We start from the raw sequence: 21,584 nt of genomic DNA on the forward strand, positions 1-21,584 counted from the left end.
GGGGGGGGGGGGGGGGGGGGGGGGGGGGGGGGTATCTGCGGCTGGGGCCGCACACAGATGCCATTGTGTGAACTGGGGCGGCGGCCTGGAGTGGGCGAGGGCCCCGCCCGGCCTGGAGGCGCGGATGCCGAGGAGCGGGAGTCCACAGGGCCTGGAGTGAGGGCAGCCTGGAGACCCTTCTGGAGCACCCTGAGCCCTGGGAGGGGGGGCTGGGATAAAACGGGACACTGCGGGTTTGCTGCGCTGCCTTCCACTGATGAAGCTACCCCCTCCCGCCCCCCAGGAGTGCATCATTGACGAGGACTGCGGGCCCGCCAGGTATTGCCAGTTTGCCAGCTTCGAGTACACCTGCCAGCCTTGCCGGGACCAGCAGACGGTGAGCGTGCCCGGAGGCGGCTGCGGCTGCAGCACCGCGGCCCCGGGGACCCCGGGGAGACGGCCTCTCGGAAGCCTTCTGTGGGGGTCCTGACCATGTCCCTGCTTGGAAGAGCCTCTCCGTGGGGCCCAGTGGGGCTGACTCGTGGAGTGACGAGGAAGCCGTCTGCAGACCTGCCTCCCCCTCACCCACTGCGTGACCTCGTGCACGACGGGGAAGGGAGGGAAGGCAGAGGCGGAGGCCCCACACCTGTCCCTTGCCCGCCAGTGACACTGCTGCAGCCCCCACCCTCCGCCCTCCAGTCTTCCTCCCAGTTGGCCCAGAGAGGGCCGAGGGAGGGTCGGAGGAAGCCAGAGGACTTCCCCGATAGAGATTCCCCAGAGAAGCACGAAGCCAAGGAAGTGGAGACTCCCTCCACCCAACAGCTGTTTTGGACAAAGCCATATGGGCTCGTTGGCTCTTTTTGTCCTTCTCCGTCGCTGAGGCAGTAACAACACAGCACGATAGCCAGCTTGGAAGGTAGAGGGCTTCTTCCGCCCCCGTCCCGTTCCGGCTGTGGTCAGCCAGCTGCCGGTGTCGCTCCCGCCCGCCATCTCCCCAGTGCGACTGCGGTGGCCCTGGTGTGCTCTGTGCTGGTCCGTCCCGCACGCGGCCGCAGGCCGCAGCACCCACGCACCCTCCCCATCCTCATGGCCTTCCAGGCTTGGGCCTGGACTTAGGCAGCTGGGGGCCATAAGCCACCGTCTTTCCTGACCTCGGGTCCTAGTACAAAGCAGGCAAGGCACACACTACGTCCTTTGCAAAATCTCAAGCTGTATAGGAAATACTCCAGATACGTGGCTCCCCCCGGTGCCATCTTTCCAGTGTTCTGACCCCTCCCATATCACCAGCCCGCCTCCCATCTCTGCCCCCTTGACTGCCACGAAAAGCCCCACGAGGCTCAGACCTCAGTTGCCTCTTCTGTATAATGGGGGCGTGTGGTGACCCCACGTATGGCATTTTCAGGGCTGGGGACGGTGGCAGTATGTGAGCCAGCATGCCCTTGTTTGCCCGCAGCTCTGCACCCGGGACAGTGAGTGCTGTGGAGACCAGCTGTGTGTCTGGGGTCACTGCACCAAAGCAGCCACCAAGGGCGGCAACGGGACCATCTGTGACAACCAGAGGGACTGCCAGCCTGGGCTGTGCTGCGCCTTCCAGAGAGGTGGGTGGGCTCTCCACTGGAGACGGGCCGAGCCGCGTCCCAGTCTCCACCTACTGGCCCTCCTGGGGCCCCCTCTGAGCCAGACGCACGTTTGCAGGGTCCCACCTCTAGGGTGGGCTCCCAGACGCTCACTTGGGGTGCGTCCCGGCCCCACAACCTCGGCCTGAGGCAAGCCCCCACCTGCAGCCGACGACCAGGTCCTCTGTGTCCCTCTCTCCTCCCTGTTGACGCCTATAAAAGTTAAATCCTTCAGGATGCGGGAGCCCCCGGGCAGGAGGAAAACCCCATCCGCCCTCCACCTCCTTTCCCGGGCCCTGCAGGTAGCACCTGGCCCCGTCCTGCCTTCTGAGGACGCCCCCTTTCTAGTCCCATCTCCCATTTTCACTGCTCCTCGTGGGCGAGGTTGCTCAGGCCCTCTTCCCTCCCGCAGTGCTCCTGAAAACCTCTCCTTCAGCTGCCTCCCCAGCGGGGCCTCCGAAGCCCCTGGCCACCCGGCTCCCACTGCCACGGCCATTTGTCTCCAGGCTGGCGCTCGGTGGGGCTCCTCTGGCGGCCGTGGTTGCTCTGTCCGGTCTCATCAGTTCGGCTCCTCTTGTCTGCCTTCCAGGGCTTCCCCCGCTCCGCCTCTCTGCCCCCTTCTCTTTCCAGGGCTTCCATCCTTCCCCACCACGCCCAACCCCAGGCCTCTGTGGCTGCCGTGCCCCAGCCTTGAGCGCTTTTCGTACACCCTTTGTTTCTCCAGACCTTTGGCCTCAAAACCCAGCACAAGCCCCCCTCTCCAGGCAGCCTTCCCTGACTGCTCCAGCCTTCCAGACTCCTCCCCTTCACAGCCCGTTCTGCCGTTTTGTTTCTTCTCATTTCGCTGCCTCAATTTTAATCTCCAGTTTGGGGCTGAGGGCGTGGAAAGTCGGGGCCCCACCCCATTTCTCTGCTCCCGTCTGTGGTACCTGCCTGCTTGACGCTGGGCATGCAGGGGTGACTCTCCCCTGGTCCCAGGTCTGTTGTTTCCTGTGTGCACACCCCTGCCGGTGGAGGGGGAGCTGTGCCATGACCCCGCCAGCCGGCTTCTGGACCTCATCACCTGGGAGTTAGAGCCTGATGGAGCTTTGGACCGATGCCCGTGTGCCAGTGGCCTCCTCTGCCAGCCCCACAGGTGAGGCCCCACCTGCCCTCCCTGTCACAGGTCAGGAGCAGAGGAGACGCCACCCAGTGGGATCTCGGGAGCAGAGGGGTGACGTGGTTGCAGTTTCGGGTGGGTTTAATTTGAGGTGTCCTTGGGTCATCTGAGTGGAGAATCTGGTGGCAGGCAGATCCGTAGGTCTGGGGCTCAGGAGAAGGTGTGGCTGGGGGTACAGATTCGGAGCTAATCCGCACGGGGATTGAAGGCTCATCATGAGTAGGGGACCCAGGGAGAGCATGTAGAGGCAGAAGAGCTAAGGGCTGAGGAAGGAGCCCAGGCCGACACCGTGAAGGACAAGCTGAGGAGGAGCTGGCAGAGGTGACTGAGGAGGCACGGAGGGGGAAGGGAAACCAGGAGAGTGGGCCACCGGCTTGGAGGGCGCCGCTGATGGCGTCATAAGCTGTGAGGCGAGGTGTGGCCTCTCCGCAGTCACTCTAAACCTTCCCTCCTGCAGAACCCAGGGTGGCCCGGCAGGCAGAACCCCCTGGCCTTGTCTCACCGTATGGCAGTTAGGCCCTGTCCCACCATCAGGGGCTGCTCCCACCTGGAGCCCCGGTGGGCAGGGGGTGACACGTTGCCATGAACCGTCAGGCCGCAAAGTCCTCAGGGGCTGCGCCAGAGAGTCTCACAGGAAGACAGACCTCCGTTAGAGGTGGGACAGCCATCCCTCTAAAAGTGGCCCTCCCTCAGCAACGCTTCTTAAGGTTAAGATGTGGACAGGAAGGTGAGACTCCTTTGGGACGTTAGTGGAGGTGTGAAGGTGAGCCCCCCAGCGAGGGGCCTTTGTTTCCTGCTTGGGCCTCCCTGTGTCGACGAGCCCAGCCTCACACGACGCCCTCTCCCTGCGGGGACACACGGCCCTCGGCTGAGCCCCGGCCCCGGCCTCTCCCCAGCCACAGCCTGGTGTACGTGTGCAAGCCGGCCTTCATCGGGAGCCGTGGAGACGACGGAGAGGGTCTGGTGCCCAGAGAGGCCCCCAGCGAGTACGAAGACGGCAGCTTCATCGAGGAGGTGCGCCAGGAGCTGGAGAACCTGGAGAGGAGCCTGTCTGTGGAAATGGCGCTCGGCGAGCCCGGTGCTGCCTCCGAGCTGCTGGAGGGAGAAGAGATTTAGACCCGGGCTCGTTCTGGGGGTAGACCTGCAATAGAAATAGCTAATTTATGTCCTTCCCCAGCTGTGTCCTCTAGGTGTGGGCTTTCCCGGGCTTTTCTTCCACAGCCTATTCCCAGTACACGTTCCCTCTGGCTTGAAACACAATGAGGTGCTGTGCGTCTGTCCAGCACCCCCCAGACTGTGCACCACATCCCGGTTCCGGTGCCTGGGGAAGATGGGGGTGTGGGGGAGGGTGGAGGTCCAGCTTTTTGGCCACTTTGCCTCTGCTGGTTGGCACCTGGCACATTTCATGTTCTTCATCCCCCAGAGAACTGTTGGAGGGGAGGGGATGGAAAAGGATGCAGATTTCCCCATAACGCGTTTGGGGGAAATGTCACCTCTTAGACACGTGGAGAAGAGTGCCCTGCTTTGCAAACACAAACCTGGTGAAAGTGTAAAAGTGACTTTTCCATGCACTTCTTCCCACGGGCACAGGCAAGCTGTGCCTTCAGCTGCTGCGGGTGACACGTTCTGTGCGCTCTGTGTTCCGTGTGTCCCTGTTCTTTCATCAGTGTTAACTCGGCTCCTGCCTCCGTGCCAGGGGAGCAGTTTCGTATCACTTGCCAGTCTGGCGAGGAGGGTGGTGGTCTGTCCACCTGTCAGGATTTTGGTGTCTCAGAGACATCAGGTTGCTTGCCTAAGTCACACAGCTAGTGAAGATCAGAGCAAGATGCACCCCGGTGTGATTCCAAGCCCAGTGCTCTCTCCCCACCAGCCTCAGGGCCTCCGAAAGTACTCTGTAAAAGGAGGGGGATGGGATTTTTTTGAGGCATACCTGGAAGTAAGGTCAAGCTAGTTCACTCTAAGATTAAACTTCTACTGGTAGGAATAGCGTTCTCCCCAGTGTGGGGGGGCCGTCATTCTAGTGGAGGCCAGTGATACTGACACTGTCCCCCTAGGACAGTTAGTTACGTCGGTGACTCTGAAGGTACTATGATTGGTGCAGAATATATACGTTAACGTGTCTGACACTGTGGTTGTAGGGCCAGGATTATAAATGAAATTTGCAAAATCACTTACCAGCAGCTGAAGACCATCATCAACCACACGGAGAAATTCAAACCAAGCAAGGCTCTACGAAATATGGTTGTAATATCCACACTGAGAGCACTGGACTGGATGCTATTCCGCAAATGGTATTTTCAGGTGCCATGGACTGTTTCCATCGTGTACTCATCCAGAGTTATTAAATTTTAAAATTGCACATGATTGTATAAGCATGCTTTGGGTTTTAAATTATGTATAAGCACCTATGTTGCATTTAAAAATCAAGCATAAATCACTTAAATGATTCCTTTATAGTTCTTGAATGTCTTCTTTTTTGGCTTTGAATACATAAAATGGAAATGACCTGCAATGCCCAAAAAACAAAACCAAAAAACTCTTCCACATAAGTGAGTTTTCCAGACAAGTGAAGCACATCTGTTTTAGCATCAAAATATTTTAGAAATGTTCACTATTGTTTGTAGGAATTAGTCTTAAGAGCGTCAGTACTTCACTGTCTTCTGAGAGAGTAAATGGAATGTATGACTCTTCTTACCATTCAAATGCGGTTCTGGCCCAGAACACAGATCTTCAGGGACTATTAATAATAAAGCGACTATATATTAAGGTCAGTGGGAGGCGGGGGGTGGGGGGGAGGCGCCAGATTAGGCAATCTACCTCTATTACCTCATTTAATCTTCATTGAATCCGGGTTTTTTTCACTTAACAGATTAAAAAAATGGAAGCTCAAAAATATTAAGTGATAGGGCCAAAAGTCTAACAAAAAATAGTATCTCGTATAGTACACCCGGGATATACTGATGATTTTAAGATCAGATATAGAGCGTTGTCTATTCAGTGTCAAAAGTCCCTAGGACCGCTCTATATCCTTATCACTCAACAGGTAATATTAATACTCAACAGGTACTTACTGAGAGCCTCCTCAGAACCAAGTACTGTGATCTGCTCTGGGGGTGCCCAGTTGATCCAGATAGGGCCCCTACCCCGGGGGCATCACAGCCCCATGAGAGATACACATTAAGCCCAGTACCCACCAAGCAAAGCAATCAACCCAGTGTCACGGTGATGGGAGCCCTAGAGAGGCACTCAGCTTGGGACAGCTGGCGTGAGATCTCATTGGCTCTCAAAGATCAGTTTATCAGGTGATCAGAAGGAACAGGAAAGGGCATTCTGAGACTGGACGGAGAGAGGTGAGAAAAAGGGGTGGCATATGGAGGACCCTCCAAGTAATTCACAGCGGCTGGAAGGCAAGATGAATTTGAACAAGTGTGTGGAAACGAGGCTGAAAATCGTTTTGTTCAGCAAAAGTTGTATTGAGTTCCTACTGTGTGTCAGGCCCCACCTGGGTTAGGCGCCAGGACTGTGGTACGTGAGATAAAACCAGGTCCCTCCCTCACAGGATTTATGTGCAGGTATACCGTGCTCCACTTTGTCCCAGAGCCACTTCCAGTGGGACACTGCATTCAACAGAACACAGTTGGCGCCATTACTGGAAAAAACCGAACCACTGCTTAGTTCTATCTCAACCCCTTAATTAAATGGGTTACTTGAGCATTATAGAAGAGGCTGAACACTCAGTGTGCCCTCTGCACCAGGGAAAGAGGCAGGTTGGGATCAAAGAACGCAGAAGGGAAGCATGTTCCCCGCTTCTCAAGGCAAGGCTATAGTCCCCTCATAATTCCTGGCCTGGTGAATTCTCAGGCTCCCAGCTGTCAGAAGATCTGCTTCTCCAGTAGATGAGCTGGTGAGGGGAGGAAGAGGCATGCTGTCACGGGGAAGGGGCAGAGCGTTTCTCCCTAGAGCTTTTTTGCCCTCCTAGCCTGGCCCCTAGTGATCACTGTGTGCTTTTCTAGATGGTCACACACGCCATGACACATGCTTGATTTTGTCAGGTGTTCTTGTTTCTAAAAGCCAAGTTTTGAAAATTAACACTAGAACTAACCAAGTGGTCATACGGCACCCTTCTTCCCCACAGGAACAGCCCTGAAAGGAGCCCCTTCTCATGCCCTGTACTCCTGGTCTAGAGGGCTACATGCTCTCTTTGGGCCATGAACTCCTTTGCAAATCTGATTAAAAAAATATTTTACTAGGCCCCTAGAAAACTATACATTACACACAATTTTGCTTTTAAACGTAAACTGCCTTATAAGGCTTCTGACTGCTAATGACTAAAATATTGACTTGGTTTTCAGAAATTACACAGACTTTAGATGGAATAGTTTTATTTAGCAAAAAAAAAAAAAAAAAGAGCCTGCTTCAGATTATCCTCTATTCCATATACTCTAGACTACAATTTGTTAAGTCACAATTGCAAGAGAGCTGGTTCGAGTCTTGATGCTAAACAAAGGGACAAAATTCAGCAGAACTAAGGTAGCCATTGCAAAGGAAATACTAGCGAATGAACCAGAATAAATGATTTTATTGTATTCCATACATTCACAGGTCACGTCCAGATTTAGCAACAACACTGATTAGCCATGCTCGGATTCTATGTACCCATTTTGCTTCGACCATGTAGTAAGTTTTAGCTCTCTCCCGGCCTAGAGATGTGCCACAGCACCATTCCTAACAGTGTAGCCGGCAACAATTTTTCTAGCTGTGGCAGAGCCCTCACGGCCCCCCCTCCCCCGCCACTTTCTCAATAATCTCTAAGTCCTTCCCATCCCTTATGAAACAGATCACCAAATACTCTAGTGCAGGGCTCTTTTGCTCTTTTTATTTCATCAGGACTATTACCCCTTACTCATACCTTGGTTTGGCAGGTGAACTTTGAACTAGCAAGCTTCTGCACAGACCAGCTGGACACAGCACGGTCCTGAAATCACAGCTTTTGCTTCTCTGACCAGAATGCACCCCCCCCCCCCACCCAACACCTGCCTCAGTTACGTAGGTACATGGCATGCCTGGTTCATGCAAACCCATCTCTCCCACAGTAGAAGCTCTTCAAAACCCTGGTGTGACTGGTGAGGAATGGGGTCAACGATTTATTGCATGTGGCTTGTGTCCACCGCAGGGGATTCAGCAGATGAGTGATCACCAGGTCCCCTGCCCTGGACTTGGGCAACTGATCCACACAGTGCTCTGCCTCTTGGCTCTTTCCTCAAGTGATTCTCTGAATCTGAGGGAGGTGGACACACGTTACCTGCCCTCGCATAAATTCCCACTCCCATCGCCACAAACCGAGTTTGAACAGTTCACCGCTCCCTTTACCTAAGCCATCAAAGTGCAACACTGTGCTCTTACTCTATCAGGCACTGAACAGCAGGAAGCTCCAACTTTTTCTTTTCTGTAAGGAGATCTATTTTCTTCACTCTTGGTATTTGTACTATGCCTGCAATCAGAAGCAGCAAACACAAAACAAAAAGCAGAGCAAAAGGCACAGAATGAGCAGGTGTGAGAACTTTACCATTTACTCTTAAAGGAACACTAAACCAAACCAAACCAAGCCCAAGGCCTGTTTGTTGACAATCAACCTCTCCTGCTCCACAGAGAATCAGTCCTCCAATGCAGAAACTCGACTTATTAACCCCTACATTCCAAGTTGTAGGCCTGTATCAGAACTGGAGAGCGGTTATGTTACACCAGAAAACCGAAGTGATCGGAAAGACAGTTAACCACAAATGCTACGAGGCGACCACGGGGTGACCACGAGAACACAACCCATGAGCGCAGGCTCAGGACAGTACTTTGCACAACCCATGAGCGCAGGCTCAGGACAGTACTTTGATGAAATTTAGCAGAATGCAAACAGTTTACATAGAATAAAAATTAGCCAGAAAAATACCTTAGAAAAGATTTCCCCCCCTGTGGATTCCAAGAAACTTTAAAGATACTATGGAATTCTCAATCATTATATTCAAACTACAGAGTTCCAACATTTGCTAATACTATTTTCTAATTATCTTTCTTAAAAGGAAATAAAAATCTGATTTTGAAATATTGACAGGATCCTCCACAGTTAAATATTAACATCTTTTCATCTGAGAACTTTACTGTAAATGTACCTTACAGAAATAGTTATTCAATACTCATTACAAAATGGCATTTAAAGAAAACAAATCTATTCTTAATCCAGACTCTTCATCCAAAAGTTGAATGACTAAAATAACACAACAGAATGAACAAATGTTTTATTGGCGTGTTCATCGTTGTAAACAGCATCTGGCATGAAAAAGTTTTACCAAAACCTTTTTAATTGATTTTTATAAATTAGATGGCATTTTCAAAATTTACGTAGAATTGTGTTCATTGAATAGTCATATTTAGCAAAGCAAAAACTTGCCCATTCTAACAGACTTTGCAATGAAATCACGTTGACTACATCAGCCTGGGCCATGACCTGACTCACTAGCGTTTTCTTCAACACGATGTTAAGACACTTTCGCAAAGTTAAACTACATGTAACTACAAATCAACTCCAGAAATTAAAGTGGGACTTACAAGGGTTTGAGAAGATTCAAACTTGAAGTAAATCTTCAAAAGTAAACGTACAGAGAAAAAAACTGAAGCCGCTGAACAGAAAAACCTCATCAACAAGGGCAAATACAATCGTATGGGACCCAGCACGGAGGAACCTCACTGAGGATTACATGTACATAGACTGCTATACTCCTCAATGTACACAAACGTACGTCATGAATGCTATGTGAAAAGAATAACCATGGGAAATAGTTGAACTGCAATTATGATAACTCAATAGGATCAATTTTATTTACATGCTGAATGAACGAGTGAACCATATTCTCTACATCCATAACTTAAGTACAATCAGTTATAATTACAATACCGCAGCAATTCGAGCTGCTACCTGCTGGGCCCGGTTTAAGGGAAACGTTCTGATGTTCCAGAATAATGTTTTTAATACTTTGCAAAAAACGAAACAAAATAAAAACACAACTTCACAATTCTTTACTGGGTTATGGCTGGTTCTAAGAATTTCTTTCTTCAGCTTCTATTTTTGTTGCTTTCCAAGAGTCAACACACGTTGCATTTACTTCCACATTGTCGATGAGGTAATGTGTGTATCAGTGAAATAAACAGAAAATTCATTCATTCATGGCCTTTGCACAGCTTTTATTATGAAGCTATGAGCATCCTGTTTGAGGCTAGTTTCACTAGCGGCTATGTGCACATTTGTCCGCGATAAAAGAAGTGTACTCATTCCCCTTCCCCCTTTCCTAGTAGCAGGTTTCGCTTTTTGTTTTTATTTTTTTGCACATCCCTTTTCACTTTACAGTACATTTGACTATAGTGCACAACATGATTCCAAGTCAAAACAGTGGCCCATTGGGCACTGAGCTTCTGATTGGTGAAGGGCAGTCCAATCAGTGCTGGTGTCACTGGGTTACCCCTACCCATGTCCGGCCATAACGGCACTACACAGTAGCAGTGAACCATCTAATTAAAACAAAAATCCCCCAGGGAAAATGCTACACTAGCAGAGTCAGTCTTGAGTCAGATCTTTATTTGGTGCTCCATCCAGATATATTTTTAGTGCTTTCTCTTTCCGAGGTGAGTACGTGACACGATGTCCTGTCTTCTGGAGTCGGCTGCTTTCTTTTTTCATCAGTTCATTTCTTTGCTCTTCTGTTAACTCCATTAATTCTTCTGTTTTATCCCTACATTTAAAATATTAATTACATATCAGATCGGTATAGCCATCTGCCTTTATTAACCTATGCTTGCATGTTACAATGTTCCTTGGTAAGAAAATGAAACCTGTCAACACTGGTGCAGTTAAATAATCTCACATTAAGATGTCCTGGATGGCGAATGTGTTTATTACATTAACACGGCACTGACTTCTAAAAATGGCACAGAGAATTCCCACGCTATTATTAGCATAATAATAGCCATCACTGATTGAACGTTTATATATAACATGTACTATGGCTAGTTTTGTTAAAAGTAGTAGTCACTGTTCTCAGAAAATCCTGTAAGCCTGACACCACTACAGAGACGAGCAGCTAGGGAAGTAACAAAGCCTAGGCGAACTCCTATCTGCCAGGCATCAGTGACTCTTCGTTTTCCCCCTCTGCATTTGTGTTGGCTCATACAGTAGCCACTCGCTCCATGTGCCTACTGAAAGCTCGACACCTACCAGAAGTGTAACACACACTATTTCTATGAAGTACTATCATAAAAAGAATGTAAAATATCTCATGAATGACTTTTGATATTGATTACATGTTATGATAACATTATGGATATACTGGGGTAAAATATTTTATTAAAATTAATTTCACCGGTTTCTTTTTACTTTAAATGTGGCTACTAGAAAAATTCAAAATGTAATGTGTGGCTCTTGTACTAAGTACTGGTCGGGGCTATCTTATACAAGGAAAAAAAGTAAAGGTATTTATGGAAAACAAGATACTTCTGCACAACAAAAATGTGACATCACTGGGAATAACAAACACTGTAAAGATACCTATAAAATATGACGGCACCATCATCACAAATATAAAGAGGCCAGACATTCAGGGTAGAAACTTTAGGATTCCAGTCCAAATCCTGATGAATATCAAGGATAGAAATATCGCAGGGAAAAGTTCCTCTACCCTAAGGAAAAAATAAATGAATGAATAAATCATGCTGATAGCCATGTTTATTGAGCACTAGTACCCAAATGCAAACATTCTCAAGGCTTTACCTTAGCAAATTCAATATCTTCTAAAGGAATTCCACTGATTTCACAAAGCTGTAAATGGAAATATTTTATATGAGTTCACTTAAAAAATAAATGTGCTTAAATAAGTTATCAACCTTTTAACCCACACAGAAATAGCTTGATTTTTTTCAAAGATGGAATAAGTGTTTGATATGAAAAATTAGAGGGGCACCTGGGTGGCTCAGTTGGTTAAGCGTCTGACTTCAGCTCAGGTCATGATCTCACGGTTTGTGGGTTTGAACCACATGTCTGGCTCTGTGCAGACAGCTCAGAGCCTGGAGCCTGCTTCAGATTCTGTGTCTCCCTCTCTCTTTGCCCCTCCCCTGCTTCCATGTGCTCTCTCTCTCTGTGTGTCTCAAAAAGTAAAAATAAAACGTTAAAATTTTTTTTTAACTAGAAAAAAAAGCAGAAAGTGGTGGAATTGTCTCTTGTCCACCCTGCAAATACCATGTCCCAGAAATGGCAACTTAGTATATTCCTCCTAGACCTTTTCCTGTGCACATATATCACATATATCTAAAATACATAAAATTATATTTATGAAACCTCTGTTTATAACACTTTTATATAGCCTATATATAAGAATAGAACACAGAGTAACCTCATGCTCTTCAATAGCTGAAAAATATACCATTTTATTCCCTACCAATGGTTACGGAGCCTGTTGTTAATTTTTCTAGTTACAATGCTATACCATATATACCTTCATGAATGTCCTTTCATATTTCTGCAAATTTAAAAAAAATTTTTTTTAATGTTGTATTTACTTCTGAGAGAGAGAGAGAGAGAGACAGCGTGAGCAGGGGAGGGTCAGTGACAGAGGGAGACAGAATCTGAAGCAGTCTCCAGGCACTGAGCTAGCTGTCAGCACAGAGCCCGACACAGGGCTCGAACCCATGAACCGTGAGATCATGACCTGAGCAGAAGTTGGACGCTTAACTGACTGAGCCACCCAGGCACCCCTTTCTGCAAATATGTCTTGAGACTGGGTTCTTAAGATGTGGACGTGCACATCTGAAACACTGATGATGCTAAATTGAAGCCTGAAACAGTGATGTCAATTTAGCCACCTATCAAAGCTGTATGAGGGGTGCCCGCGTGGCTCGGTCGAGTAAGTGCCTGGCTCTTGATTTCAGCTCAAGTCATGATCTCACAGTTCATGAGTTCGAAATCCACACTGGGCTCTGTGCTGACAGTGCAGAGCTTACTTAAGATTCCCTCTCCCTCTCTTTGTGTTCCTGTCCTGTTCGCATGAACACACGTATGTGTACTCTCTCTCAAAAATAAATAGACATTAAAAAAAAAAAAAAAAAAAAAAAAAAAGCTGTGCGATCTGACCTGTTTTCCCAAACTGACAACTCTAGGTATTTTGATTTTCTACATTTTCACCATTTTAAGAGGTAAAGAATGCTGTTATTGCCTATTCAAGTTCTTTGCCTATTTTAAAATGATTATTCACCTTTTTCTTATTAATGCAGTAGCTCCATATAAATAAGGACCATAATACTTAATATATGTTTCAAATAGTTTTTCTTCTTGTTTTTAATCTTTGTTTATCGGTTGTTTATTAAAATTTAAAAAAAGAAGAAACTGGAGGGATGCCTGGGTGGCTTAGTTGGTTGAGTGTCTGACTCTTGATTTCGGCTCAGGTCATGGAGTAGAGGCCCACGCTGGGCCCATGCTCAGTGAAAGATTCTTTCTCTCTCTCTCCCTCTGCCTCTCTTCTCCACTCATGATCTCCCTCTCTAAAATAAAAATTTTTTATATTAAAAAGCTAAATTGGAGAGGAAGCTGTGTGGAAGGTTTATACTTCTATGTGGTCTTTTCTTTTTTAGTTTCTGATATTATGCTTACAAAAATCTTTCCCTCTCTAGAACATAAAAATATTTTCAACCTTTTCATCTAGCACATTTATCATTTTATTGTATTTTTATATAAATTTAATATACTTAGAATTTATTTTTGTGTTTGGTGTGAATTATGGAAATAAAGTTTTTTTAAGATGCCAATTATCCTAGTACTGCTTATGAATAATTCAACCATTCCTCAGAGAGCCACAGAATTCCCACCTTTAAAATAAAAATGCAAAAGAGAGCTTCATCTAGATTCTTTATTCAATTCCACAGCATTTGGCTTCTTAAAATATATACAGCAATTTAGTAACTTCTAACTAATGCTAATTACTCAGGACAAACTTGATTCAAATAACTAAAAGTCAGGGTCCATTTCTGGATGGCCAAAAGCCAATGTAATTTTTCAAACATCAGGAGCCTGAGAAAACAAGGAGAGTGTGTGACAAAGAAAGAAGGTTGCCACGTGAGTGTTTGGCATGTAATTACTTCCTAGGCTATCTCTTAAGCAACACAGAGAAAAACACGTATTAGTTCAGTCTGTTTGAAATGAACTTACCGGGGCGCCTGGGTGGCTCAGTCGGTTAAGCATCCGACTTCGGCTGAGGTCTGATCTCACAGTTCGTAGGTTCGAGCCCCACGGTGGGCTCTGTGCTAACTGCTCAGAGTCTGGAGCCTGCTTCAGATTCTGTGTCTCCCTCTCTCTTTGCCCCTCCCCCACTCATGCTCTATCTCTCTCTGTCTCAAAAATAAACTATAAAAAAAAAATTAAAAAAAAAAAAAAGAACTTACCTTCTCTCGCAGCTCATCAACACTACTGCTTTCCAACACAACCTCCTGGAAGGGATCCAGCTTCATCTCTGAAGGCCTCCACCGTCTTGACAAAACGGCAAGCTGGGACATAGATTTCATCTTCTCCACCCCTATGAGGATGCAAGATTAGGTCATCCTTCTCTTTTCTCTAGAGGCCCATTAATCCCTCTCTTCTTATTTACTCAAAATTTACTGATTCTTCAAAACCCAGCTCAATTGTTACCTTTCTCTCTGGTGTACACGAGAGCAAACTGCACTGATTTGGTCCTTAGGTACCTATGATTCTGGAATTACAGGTTTGCAGAAATTTTGGAATTTATGGTTCTCTTAGAGACTGTGCGTCTGGAGTACAATCACTGCTTCTTATTCATTTTTGTAGCACCAGAGATTAGTAATGTCTGGCAATTTACAGGTCAATAAATGTTTCTTAGATTTAATCGCATGATTTCGCATGGATTTACTTCTTAATTATTTTGAGGCTAAAATATATACTGAAATGATACTGACACAGGCACCCACTATCCAGTATCATCTCCCGAGTGACCCACCTCTGCTAATACACACTCAATCCTTCCTAACAAGGGGAACTTCTCTGTCCATCACCATCTCTTCTTGGTCTACTCAGACACAGTGATTATTCTCTAAGGCCCCAGACACTCACTCAAGGAATCACAGTCCAGAACACTTGCCTATACATCATAGTAGACAGTGTCCTGGCTGTCCCTTGACTCCCCCATTAACTTGTCAAATAATCATAGTTTTTACAATAGAAATTTAAACCAAATTAGATCTTAAATAACAAGGAATAGGTGAGGTGTTAGTATTATTCAGCCCTCTGAAAAGTATCATAATCTTATGATGTGTTAATTTCTATGGAAGAAAAGGAAAATTAAAATCTATCTAGGCAATAGGAGTCCCAAAAGAACATAGAACTAGTTGTTTCCCTTGATATGGTCACCCCAAAGTCAACTTTCCTCACATTACCTCTTCTAAAAAAACAGTATTTTAAATGCTCCAATGCTGGACATTAAAAGCAGGAGATGTGACAAACACAGGTCCTCTTCTGGGTCACAGTTACAGGTTGAACTGTGTCTCCTCAAAAAGACACTTAAAGTCCTGTACCTAGTACCTCAGACTAAGACCTAATTTGGAAATAGGGTTGTTCTAGTGGTAATCAAGTGAAAATGAGGTCATTAGGGTGGCCCTAATCCAACAGGACTAGTGTCCTTATAACATGGGAAAATGCAGAAGCAGACACCCGAGCAGACACGGACACACATCTCTCATCAAGTAGTAAGCCTGCTGACACCCTGACCTCAGACTTGCAGCCTCCAGGCTGTGAGACAACACATTTCTATTGCTGAAACCATCCAGTCTGTGGTACTCGGTCACTGTTCTCAAAATCTCTGGTAAATGATCAATGCTACATCCTCAAAACAAAATAAGCCATAATGAAAAAAGACAGGTAGGAAAATGTCAGCAGAGTTTTCTGTAGAAAGTACTACAAATGCAAACTTCGAAACTGTCGACTTTCTATAAGGAGAAATTAATATTCTCAAAATTAAGAAATATCTAGAAGGCAAATGCAACCCAGAGTAAAGATAGGAGAAAACTTGTTCTTTGATAAAAACTATATGCTTCTATCAGTTCCAGAGCACTTCTGATAGTTTCCCACAAAAATATGGATTATACCATCAAGAACTTCAAGGAACACCTCCCAGTTGCTGGAGATATTAATGTCTTCTTCATAAATATGATAATCCAGAAAGACAGTGCCAGGGTTCTTCCATGTTTTTTTCCTTAGACGGAATCTACAAATGTGATAAGACATTTTAAACTACTATAACTTGAGATTCTTAACCTAAAAACAACATGATTCTGACATCGAGGAAAAATGAACTATGTTTAAGTACAAAAGTCAAGTGATTATTCATTAAAATTTAGGGAAAATATGGGGTACCTCAGTCAGTTAAACTTCCGACTTTGGCCTCAGGTCATGATCTCGCAGTCTGTGGGTTCGAGCCCCACATAGGGCTCTGTGCTGACAGCTCAGAGCCTGGAGCCTGCTTTGGATTCTGTCTCTCCCTCTCTCTCTGCCCCTTCCCCCAATCATGCTCTGTCCTCTCTCTCAAAAATAAATAAACATAAAAAAAATTTTTTTTAAACTTGGGGGAAACTATAATGAAATGCTCCCCCAATTACAAATTTAGTATCCTACAGAGGAAGTTCAAACAAATTCTCATATTTTGCTTACTTCTATTAATCTATAGTATTAAAACCTTGATTAGTAGAGGAATTCTTCAATTCTAGTTTTAGAAAATCATACCAATCCATATCAACTGCCCACACAAGATTTCCTCAAACTGCTGATGACACTGTCATTTTACTTTACCTGTCAGTACTGAGCTCTAAGCCACACTGCTCCCTGAGTTGAGGAATTAATTCCTCTTTTGATTGCCGTACTGTCATTCCTTTAGCAAACACAGCATCTAGCAGAAACTTGCAAGGCTAGGAATACAAACATAAAACAATCAGCTAAATTACACATTCAATAGGGGTACACAGACATTTTATTTGCATTGTATAGTGTGATAATTATAGGACTGAGTTTAGGAGTTGATCTTCCTAGGTTCAAATCTTGGCTCCACTACTTACTAAATAAGCTATCTTGGGCAAGTTTACTTAACCATTCTGGGCCTCCTTTTTCATTTTTTAAAAATTATTATTTTTTATTTGAGAGAGAGAGGAAGAGAGAGAGAGAGAGAATGAGCAGGGGAGAGGGGGGCAGGTGCCCCTCGGTCTCATTTTCATCTGTCTTCTCACAGAGTAATTGTGAAGATTAAACACCACATTCATATTTCTCTCCTTATATTAAAATGATCACAATTTTGAAAGTGAAAAGAATCACTTTTATGGACTAAAATGAGGGAAATGCATACTACTCCAAATATGTTCATTTTTTTTCTCAGAAGGGATATTTTATCTACAAACACCAAACTCAGAACATTCACATATAAGACATATGATGAGGGGCGCCTGGGTGGCTTAGTCGGTTGGGCATCCGACTTTTGCTTAGGTCATGATCTCGCGGTTCATGGGTTCGAGCCCCACGTCGGGCTCTGTGCTGACTGCCAGCTCAGAGCCTGGAGCCTGTTTCAGTCTGTGACTCCCTCTCTCTCTGAGCCTCCCCTGCTCATGCTGTCTCTCTCTCTCTCCTAGAAATAAAAAAAAAAAAAAAAAAAAAAAGACATATGATGAGTTGGGATGCCTGGGTGGCTCAGTCAGTTAAGCGTCTGGCTCTTGATTTCGGCTCAGGTTATGATCTCACAGTTCGTGGGTTTGAGCCCCACATTGGGCTCTATGTTGATGGAGCAGAGCCTGCTGGAAATTCTCTCTCTGCCCCTCCCCTCCCCTACTCATTCTCTCTCATTCTCTAAGAAAAAAAATGTGATGGGCGCTCAATAACTTCTCTGTTGGACAAATGAAGGCATTTTATGAAACATTTCTCCCTTTTCAGCAGTCCCTCTTTATCCGTGATTTCCCTTTTGCATTTTCAGTTACTTGCAGTTAGCCAACTGGAGTCCGGAAACAAATGATCCTTCTGCCAAATCATCAGAAGACCAGGAGTAACCCAATGCTATGTCACAAAGCCTACATCATTCCCCTCACTGCATCTCATCACACAGCATTTTATCATGTTATGTTATCACAAGAAGGGTAAATATAGTACAATGAGATTTTTTGAGAGAGACCGCATTCACATAACTTTATTACAGTGTTCTAACTGCTCTACTTTATTTCTGGCAACAGTTAATCTCCTACTGTGCCAAATACAGAAGTTAAACTTTATCAAGGTATGCATGTCTAGGTAAGAGCATAGTATATAGGTAGGGAGCGACCGTATCTGCGGTTTCAGGCATCCGCTGGGCAGGGGGCAGGGGGGAAGGGGAGTTTTGGACACATCCTCTATGGATAAGAAGGGGAGAACACGGTCTTTGCTATTCAGTTTGCACATTTGTCTAGGTCTTCACTAAGATGTTATAAACATCCCCAAAACAGAGACTTTGCCTTTTCCTTCTGGGCGTTTGCCTGGCATCTGTTATATGACCTTAGGCAAGTTACATAACTTCTTTGTGTCTCAGTTTCTTTGTCTACAAAATGGGAACGATACCATTTCCATCATAGCTAACTGATGAAGATTCAAGGAGTTAACATCTGCAAACATATGGCAGCTACGAGATAAATGCTTGCTAAATACTGACATGACTCTCTTAACACAAAAAGTCCTTACGCACTCTACAGATCAAATGCTATCCCCCTGGAGCACTACACGAGAAATTCCTAAAATCAAGCACAAACAAGTCCCCTCTTCAAAGCAGGAAATATCTGCCTCACTCCAGCATGTGTAATAACACTTGAAAGCAGAGCAAAGGCAAAGAAAGGCTTGAGGGCCACGTTCATTTGCTGCATGTTTTTGTAAATAAAACTGTGTTGGGACACAGCTAATCCCACTGGCTTATGTACGGTCTACGTCTGCTTTTGTGTTCCAGGGGCAGAAATGAGTGGCTGCAACAGAGGGAGTATGGCCTGCGCAACCAAAATAGTTTCTGGCAAGTGTCCTGACCTGTCTTTAGAGAAATCAAAAGAAATGTCGAGTCACAACATCTCTGCTCTCTACGTTTTTAATAACTAGCAGAAGTGACGTCTTATTACTCTGAAGCAGATCAACTTACCTCTTGCTCATTGACCAGCAGCTGGTACACTTTAACTCTGTATTCTCCTTTTTTAAGTGCTCTCCCCAGTCTAATTGTAATCTATAAATTAAAAACACTTTTTTAGATATATTACCTCCGCAGAATAAACAACCCATTCTCCCCACACTGTTTAGTTTGGTCTTCAAAAATTCTTTAGATTATGGGCTCTTTGAGAACAGGTGTATCTTTCACCTCTGATTCCCAGCACCTAGAATAGTAACTGACACACAGTTAACATTTAACAAATGTCTGTTAGATGAATGAAAAACAGTGACGACGACCGATCACTAAACATAAAAACAAAACAACCCTTTTAGGGCTATTTCACCTTACTTGGAAACAGGGCAAGATGTTCTCAAATCTATCATGTAAAACAGACTCTAATTATTGGAAATGATTTTAATCAACCTTATTGTCGTCTGAAAAGGATGAAAGTGTCTCGTTCAGCCGGACGCTCTCGAACTCCTGGTTGCTGGCATACACTCGGAAGACCTTGAAGTGAGAGGACAAAGCTCCAACAAAGGGCTCTAAGTGTTGTTTGAAAGCAGCCAGTGTAATTCTTTTATCAACATGCACCATCAGCCCTAAGTACAAAACAACCAAAACAAAACAGAAACAAACCTCTTAGAATATAAATAAAACAGATCATACGCACTTTATTATACTGTAAGCAGGGAAAAAGTACCCCCTTCAGTTATGTGACTTTTAGCTAATACACAACACATTGGATGGACAAAAAACATAGACATGGGAGCATACAATGAAATCCAACAGCTTCAACAACTTCCAGTGTTCTGAGACTGAAGTGCTTATCTATTTATTCATATAGGCTGCTGAATCCCAACCAAACTTCAGTAATTCTTTTCTATTACATACATTTCTAGTTCTCCACAGTGATAATGTAGGCTCTGGATGGGTTCCAACCGCGCCTCTTCTGCTTCCCAGCCGTGACCTGGGCCAAGCCACCAGCCTCCTTATACCCACTTCCTCATTTTAAAACCAGCCTCCTTATACCCACTTCCTCATTTAAAAAAGGGAGACAGTAGTATCTGATTCCTAGTACTGCAGTGTGAATTCAGTGAGACAACATGTTTATCATGCTTTTGGCACAGTGCCAGATATCTAGTAATTGCCTCAAAAATTGTTAGTAAATTTGGTTCTGGGATTTCTACTAGGAAAAAAATGTCAAGACGAGTATATGAAGATGTCTGTTTTATCACGTGGTTGGACTGACTGTGATAGGAAGAGCATCTAAATGGATCAGAAACTCCCAACCCTCCTTCAAGCTTCAATATAAACTCTCATGGCAAGGCAACAGGATTATTTTTGGTGAGCTTTATTTTTTCTTATACTTATTAATCTTTCGTCCTTTATAAGCTACTCATGAGCATACTTCTAAAATATTTGTAAGACTGTGGTCTTAATATCCTACTAAAGAGCAACAACTTCACTCATGCTTCTCCCTCTCTTACAACAGGCATTGCAGGATGCAAGAGCTGCCGTCCTGCTTTAGGCCAGTGGTTCCTCTGGAGACCTAAGGCTCGCTCGAGGGTAGGCCTGGCTTTTCTGTAAAATTTACATAAAAAGTCAAGGATGAGGGGTGCCCTAGATGGCTCAGTTGGTTAAGTGTCCTACTATTGATTTCAGCTCAGGTTATGATCTCATGGTTCGTGGATTTAAGCCCCATGTCAGCCTCTGGGTTGGTGACAGAGCCTGCTTGAGATTCTCTCTCCCCCTCTCTGCCCCTCCCCCAAGTGTACGCACATGTGTGCTCTGTCTCTCAAAAAAAAAAAAAAAAAAAAAAGTCAAGGATGAGACCTTAAAGCATGCCTGGTTTATGTTCCCAGGTTGACCCAACTTTTGGGTTGATGACTTTTTTAGTGGACTTTTTAAAATAACTTAATAATGTTCATTTACTGTTTTCCCAGTTTAAGATTCAGATCCACTATAGAAAATGTGACTATAAATATAGAATATAAACATGGTGATGAACTTTTTTGCTATATACACCTTTTCAGGCAGCATTTCTTTCAATTCCTTTAAAATGTCCATTTCTAAATTTTAAGGAATACCCCTAAATAATCCAGCTTTTGGGAAATAAGCCTCTATTTACACTATCTAGCAGGTAAAACATTTCTTGAGAGAAGGGTATAATGAAAAAAATTACTTGATTAGAAATCAGAAGCCAATGACTACATTTCAGTTTTGCTGCTTTTGCCTGATAAACGGCTATTGGTAAGTCATCCAATGTCTCTGGGCCTCAGTTTTCTCATGGAATCATTACACCAGTCTTAATGATTGCTGTTATAACAAATGTAGTAAATTCTAAGTCATTACTCAAACAATAAGCTATTACCACCATTTTGGTGTCTCTTATAACTCATAGTAATGTATCACAGGAAGATACAAATGTTTGTGGGTTATTGATATAGTCCAATATGGTGATTAGGACCAAGTGGTTCTGGAGTGGATTGGCCTGGCCTGAATGAATTCTTGGCTCCTCCTCATACATTAGATCTGTGACTGTGACTTAACTTCTCTGTACCTCAATCACCTCTATTATAAAATGGAGACAGTAGTGTT

General features: G+C 45.0%; 2 protein-coding genes across 5 annotated transcripts in view; one reads left to right on the forward strand and one right to left on the reverse strand.

Moving 5' to 3' along the window:
* The window catches only part of DKK3 (dickkopf WNT signaling pathway inhibitor 3), a 45,989-nt gene extending 40,779 nt beyond the window's left edge, over window positions 1-5,210 (forward strand). The window contains exons 5-8 of the mRNA XM_039240916.1: window positions 284-376; window positions 1,433-1,577; window positions 2,574-2,730; window positions 3,651-5,210. Of these exons, the coding sequence (XP_039096847.1) occupies window positions 284-376; window positions 1,433-1,577; window positions 2,574-2,730; window positions 3,651-3,870 (615 nt within the window). The 3' untranslated portion in view covers window positions 3,871-5,210. The remainder of the gene's footprint in view (window positions 1-283; window positions 377-1,432; window positions 1,578-2,573; window positions 2,731-3,650) is intronic.
* Window positions 5,211-9,029: 3,819 nt separating this feature from the next.
* USP47 (ubiquitin specific peptidase 47) overlaps window positions 9,030-21,584 on the reverse strand; it is a 114,157-nt gene continuing 101,602 nt past the window's right edge. For all 4 annotated transcript variants that reach the window (XM_039240911.1, XM_039240909.1, XM_039240912.1 and 1 more), the window contains 8 exons: window positions 19,410-19,585; window positions 18,981-19,061; window positions 16,640-16,755; window positions 15,940-16,058; window positions 14,227-14,357; window positions 11,567-11,614; window positions 11,345-11,475; window positions 9,030-10,532 (listed from right to left, as the gene is read on the reverse strand). In XM_039240911.1, coding sequence (XP_039096842.1) covers window positions 10,358-10,532; window positions 11,345-11,475; window positions 11,567-11,614; window positions 14,227-14,357; window positions 15,940-16,058; window positions 16,640-16,755; window positions 18,981-19,061; window positions 19,410-19,585 — 977 coding nt within the window. In that variant the 3' untranslated portion in view covers window positions 9,030-10,357. The remainder of the gene's footprint in view (window positions 10,533-11,344; window positions 11,476-11,566; window positions 11,615-14,226; window positions 14,358-15,939; window positions 16,059-16,639; window positions 16,756-18,980; window positions 19,062-19,409; window positions 19,586-21,584) is intronic.

The sequence above is a fragment of the Hyaena hyaena genome, unplaced genomic scaffold (assembly GCF_003009895.1).
Source record: "Hyaena hyaena isolate Hyena2069 unplaced genomic scaffold, ASM300989v1 scaffold_183, whole genome shotgun sequence".
NCBI classification, from domain to species: domain Eukaryota; kingdom Metazoa; phylum Chordata; class Mammalia; order Carnivora; family Hyaenidae; genus Hyaena; species Hyaena hyaena.